Source organism: Typha latifolia, chromosome 4 (assembly GCF_019914945.1).
Source record: "Typha latifolia isolate L0001 chromosome 4, TyphaL0001v2, whole genome shotgun sequence".
Classification (NCBI taxonomy): domain Eukaryota; kingdom Viridiplantae; phylum Streptophyta; class Magnoliopsida; order Poales; family Typhaceae; genus Typha; species Typha latifolia.
In genome coordinates, this window is record NC_133089.1 from 9,632,290 (window position 1) to 9,638,236 (window position 5,947).

Consider the following 5,947-nt stretch of genomic DNA (forward strand, 5'->3'; position numbering starts at 1 on the left):
CACAAATTTAATCTAGCCAAATCATTTAACAGAGGAGGTTTAAACGAACTCAATGATCAAATTTAATCATCACATATTCCTAGAGGTAATTTAATCATCACATATTTAATGATGGTCCAGCTAAAACTTATTAATAGATAGTAAGGCATAAATTATCTTGTTTAGCTACAGCCCAGTGATATATCAGCGTTTAAATAGTACCACTGTCATGTTCAGTCTATAGACAACTAATAGCAAAGGCCTTCACGATCAACTTATCTCAGCCAGCCAAGAAATAAGATATTGAATTACCCTATAGTCAGCACCAAGCTAATTAATTCAAACTGAACCATACATAGACTCAAACTAATTAAATAAATAACTAAACCCAAACATAATTAGCCTGCTTGCTCGGCTAACTCCGGCTCGGACTCAACTTAGTCCGGATTGTATCAAATATCTCGCCAAGAAAGAAGATAAAGTGCATTCGACCATGAGCTGACATTTGTTACATGCCATTTCGTCAAGATCTAGGATCGACATGGCTTAATAGATGTACTCATATCGGGCTTTAACAGTCTTGATTAAGTCTTCTGTGGATAGTATCATTTAGCTTTCATCTTTAGGGTCTATATCATGCATGAAATTGTATTTGATCAATTGGAGGCAAAATCAGTACACTTGCGACTGACCACTTCCATCAGGAAGAGTACGACTTAGTTTCAAAGAAGGACAAGACAGAGAGTAGAAAAATGGGGAAGAAGAAGAAGAAGAGCCTACTACTGAAGCATCAAGATCTACATCATATGATCATGCTCAAGATACTACTGAAGCATCAAGATCTACATCATATGATCATGTTCAAGACTTTGTTCGGATTCGACCATTGATTCAGTAGTTACATCAACAATATGACCAGGCAAACATGATGATATATGAGATGTTCACTTACACACAACAACATTTTCCATCTCCATCCTATATTAGGAGTTTCATTCATGACATTTACTTGCCAGCAGCTTTGCTCAGCCGAGCTTAGTTAGTTCCTTCATCTAAATCCCCTAGGTCCTAGGTGACATTCTCATTGGAGAACTCCACCACAACATCCAAACCACAAATGAGAGCAGTTTGTCCTCATCAACTTATGAAAGTTTTGAAAACGTTTAGGGAGATGAAAGAGAAGCTTTGGAAGCTATCACCAGCTAAGAAACTACCACAGATAGTTGCGATTGTGAGGGGGCTCACTTGGCCACCCACGGCCAAGACAAACAAGCGAGATTTGGTTTTATTGTATACGGTTACAACATGAGAGCGTAAGTAGGTTCAACCACCCATGCATGGGTTGGTTTGACCATCCAAGCCTCTCATGTAGTTTTTACCTTGAGAACAAGACAAATAAAAGCGTGGTGAATTGATACAATTCAAATCAGAATTGGATCCAAGTTAAAAATCCAAGTAAATGAATTACATGAATTTATAATTTGTGCAATTTTGAGAAAATAATTAGCAAATATTCAAGATATTCATGCAACATTCGAAAATTATGAAGCAGGATGAATTAGATCATGATGTTATGATTTACATTTACTGTATTCAGACTTTGTTTAAATTCGGACTCTATCATGATGTTATGATTTACATTTACTGTATTCAGACTTTGTTTAAATTCGAACTCTATTTAGGGATGGAACGGAGTTGCAACCTAAGGGAGAGTAGGTGACCAATTTGGATAGGCTTAATTATGTGTGTCATATTCGGTTTAAGACTCTAATTTTATTCTCAATAAAGGAGGTATTATGGCTTGTATCTTTTGAGTCATTTAAATCCTTGTAAATTGAATTTATCTTCATCAATCTCTTTATCTCTCATCTTTCTAGCTTTCTTTCAATTATCTAGAAAATCCTCATCTCCTTGGTAGCTCTCTCCTCTTAGCACTTCTATTATGATAGTATTCTTCCTCACCATACACAATCCTACTAGAGTCATTGCTACAATTATATGTCAGTCATAGTGATGGGATCTTGTACCAAAAGGTCGGCTATAGAATAATTCCTTAATATCTAAATTTATTGTAGAAAACAGTCCGTACAATCGTGAAAAAATATTCGTCAAATATTCTCCTATAGTCAGAAAATTACAACACTAAGTGGATTAGATTCGAAACTTCCTGTTCTACAACTTTCATATTTACGCCCTTTGCAGATTCGAACTGCAACTAGGACAAAAACACAAAATAATGCGGGTGATGGTGGTGGTGATAGGTGGAGTGGATGTTAAGGTTATGGATAGGTATGGAAGTAGATGGTGAATGTAATTAAGGGATATAGACAAAAGGAACGAAGTGGTCGAGAACCTAAATAAGAGGGGTGGCTCGACAATCGAGGGAGATTAGAAGTTAGGAGAAACCTTACCAACGGTAGAGGTGGAAGGATAGTGAAGAGGGAGGAAGGAGAGAGTCTAGAGAGAAGATAGGAGGCAAGAAATTAATAATTCAATAGCATTCTGAATTTGGCTGCCATCCACACATTTATAGAAGCTAGCCAACAAGTCCTAAAATAATAAATAACCCTAATTCTAGAGCATTCCCGCCGATTGCATTCGAACGCACAAAAGACGTTCTCTGTATTTATGAACTCGATGCAGACGTTCGCAAAGGCGTTCGAACACGACCCTACCTGCGTTTGAACGCGACTTACAAGAATTTTATTTTAATAAAAATAAATAACTAATGCAATAAGAAAAGATCCTAACTAAGTGTATCACATAGCCTTTAGTCATCTATCCGAATCTGCAAACCACCACAACCATCTCCTAGCCGAGCCACCTCTATTAACTTCTTGGCCTCTATTCCATCGTCACCTCTACCATACAACTACCCTCTATCACGGGTCGCATTATATCCTCAGCTCTAGCTAGATTTCGTTATCATCTACATTAACTCTAGACATTCATCTACCATATCAAAACCCCAAATCTTTAGTCCATACACTACCCCAAGACCTCCTACAATTCCTAAAAATTCCACCTAAAACCCCATCTGCAACAACCCAGAAGATTACTCACCAAACATCACTACACCCCCATAAAGCCGATGCACACCACATTCAAAAACTGAGCCCAACTAATCATTTGGGTGTGCACTTGCCAGGAGGCTCGATGTGCATGGAACCTTGATAACAGCCAGCCCAAGCCCCATTAATGTGTAAGGCTAATTCAGGTTGCAATCCTTCACCAAGAGTCCGAGACACATCAGTTTGGTATTAAAGTTCAAGTACTTCCAAGTCCGTTCCAATCAGAATCAGATATTTGTCATAAAATAATAAATCCATTCCCTGTTGTGTTCTCAATAGGGTCTGACTTTAGACATCTTGAAAAAGAGAAAAGAAGTGCAATTAGCAAAGTGCAACATTTGATATAGAGAAAAAGGGACATATTAGGCAGATCGACACTATTGAGAAAAAGGGACATATTGAAGATGAATGACACAAAGTACAGAAAATGAAAACCGATAGAGGTAATCTAAATGTTCCAATGCTTGGAAACACTTTTGCCGAAAATGACCAGATCATCACCTTGTTGTAGTTTTACAAACGTTGTCATTCTTCATCAAGTCTTCAACATTGCTAAGGCCCTCAATCATTGATATGTAAGTACCGTCATCAGGGGAAATACCCTTGTCAACCATCTCTTTAAGAAGCTCCTCAGCATGAACTCCTCCCCCATTCTTACACAGCCCTTGTATAAGAGCATTATACGTAAGCATTGTCGGATCATAACCCATACTCATCATTTCATCCCTAACCTTCAAAGCATCCTTCAGATCACCTCTCCTGCTGTACCCACTAATAAGTGTGTTATAACTGATTCGATCAGGTGTGATGCCTCGTCTAGCCATCTCATTGATGAGCCCACGAGCCTCCTCGACTCGCCCCAGCAAGCACAAACCTCTCATAAGTGTATTGTAAGTGACTTCATCAGGAGCAACCTTCTTCCTATCCATCTCTTTCAACAGCTCAAATGCACGGTCCATTTTCCCCTCGTTGCAGTGGCCATCAATCAAGGCATTATACATGACAAGATCCGGTGAGAGACCCTTCTCCTTTACCTCTTCAAACATTTTATCTGCCTCACTCACTCGACTCTTCTTGCATAGTGCATAAATTAAAGAAGTATAGGTCACCATGTTGGGGCGAATTCTTTTGCCCGCCATCTCCTCGAAAAGATCAAACGCCTTCTTCGCATTCCCCTCCTTAGAATACCCATTAATCAAAATATTGTACGTGATTGCATCAGGCACCAATCCTTTCCCTTCCATCTCCTTAATCAAAGAAATAGCTTTTAAATTCCTACCCTCCATGAACAATGCATGGATAAGCAAGTTATAAGTTGACACAGTCGGCTCAATCCCCCTCTCAACCATCTCATCCCGGTATCTGTATGCAACATCCAACTTCCCTTTATTACAATACCCATCAATCAATACATTGTATATTACTGCACTGGGAACCAAACCTTTCTGAAGCATTTCACCAAACAACAACGAGGCATCCTCGACCCTCCCCTGTTTACACATCCCAGCAATCAGAGAAGCATAAGTGTACGAATCCGGTATGATTTCCTTCTTCCCCATTACATCCAGCATCTCGATACCCTTCCCTACCCTACCCTTCAAACAATACCCCTGAATTATAGTATTGTAACTAACAACGTTTGGCCGAACCCCAGAGCTCTCCATAATTTGCAAAAATGCTCGCGCCTTTTTGAGCTTCCCTTCCTTGCACAACACATTGATCATTATATTAAAAGTCACGACCGTCGATTGAATCCGCATCCGAAACATCTCGGCGTAGAGCACCCACGCCTTCTCCGTTAGCTTGGCCTTCAAGAAGGAGCTAAGCAAGCAGTTGCAAGTTTCAATTTTTGGCGGCAAGGCTGCGCCTTTCATGTGGCAGAAGACTTCTAAGCCCTTTAGGGGAAGACCCAATTCGGCGCAGGCGCGGAGGAGGAGGTTGGGATCCACTTGGGCGGAGAGGAGGGAGGAGAATAGGGTTTTGCAGGAGGGATTGATGGCACTGGAGGAGATAGTGTGCTTGAGGAGGAGGAGGGCATGATTTGGAGGGAGAAAGAGGAGGGTGGAGGAGAGGAGGGGAGGGGAGAGGTGGGGGAGGAGCGGGGAGAGGGAGGTGAAGTTGGAGGAGAGAACTAAGGCGGCGATGGATTCTGGGGTGGCCTCAGGGGAAACGATGGAGGAGGAAGAGGCGGCGGCAGATGGAGAGCTGGAGAGGCGACGGCGAGCGGTGGAGTCGAGGACTCGCCGCGCTAACGAGTGCGAGATTCTGTTCATGAAAAACCGAGTTCAGTAATGGACGCTCCAGTTAGCTATTATGTAGGTCCTCGTTTAACACGAATATATAATGTTTGATTGAATAGATTTCAAGGTAAAATAGTAATTAGGTTAGTGTGAGGTATAAAATATAATTTTTATAAATAGTATTTGTATTTTAGAATGGGATTATTATAATTTTTATCTATTATTCTTGAGTAAGGAGTTGTATTTTAGAATAAAAAAAATTATTCTAAAAGTAAACGAAGCTAAGAGATTTATTCTAGGAATAATTATTCATATATTTACTTATATTTTATAATAATAATATTATAATTATATTTGATATGATATAAAATAAAAGTTATAAAAATACCCTTCAATTTGATTTAAAGTAGATTACTATATAGATGATAATAAAAAAATTACTATATTCTATGTATAAAATGCATGCATACAAAAAGGTATTATCATATGCAATGTTAGGGCACAAGTAGGTGTGCATTACTATTCTAGTCATTTATATGTGCTGCCGGTAGGTAGGTAATGTTTTACACGCTAGTAGGTAGGTGTATATTACTATTTTGGTCGTCTAAATTACTAAATATGCAATGCTCACTGCAACATATATATAATGTTCTAAAC

General features: G+C 39.3%; 1 protein-coding gene across 1 annotated transcript; it reads right to left on the bottom strand.

The window, feature by feature from the left end:
• Positions 1-3,430: 3,430 nt before the first annotated feature.
• LOC140785541 (uncharacterized) lies at positions 3,431-5,346 on the bottom strand. The gene has a single exon (XM_073133419.1). The coding sequence runs from the start codon at positions 5,321-5,323 to the stop codon at positions 3,548-3,550; it is 1,776 nt and encodes a 591-aa protein (XP_072989520.1). The 5' UTR covers positions 5,324-5,346; the 3' UTR covers positions 3,431-3,547.
• Positions 5,347-5,947: the final 601 nt, after the last annotated feature.

What these genes read in the sequence shown, in the direction of transcription:
- LOC140785541 (XM_073133419.1), bottom strand. Translation starts at nt 5,323, where the DNA reads ATGAACAGAATCTCGCACTCGTTAGCGCGGCGAGTCCTCGACTCCACC.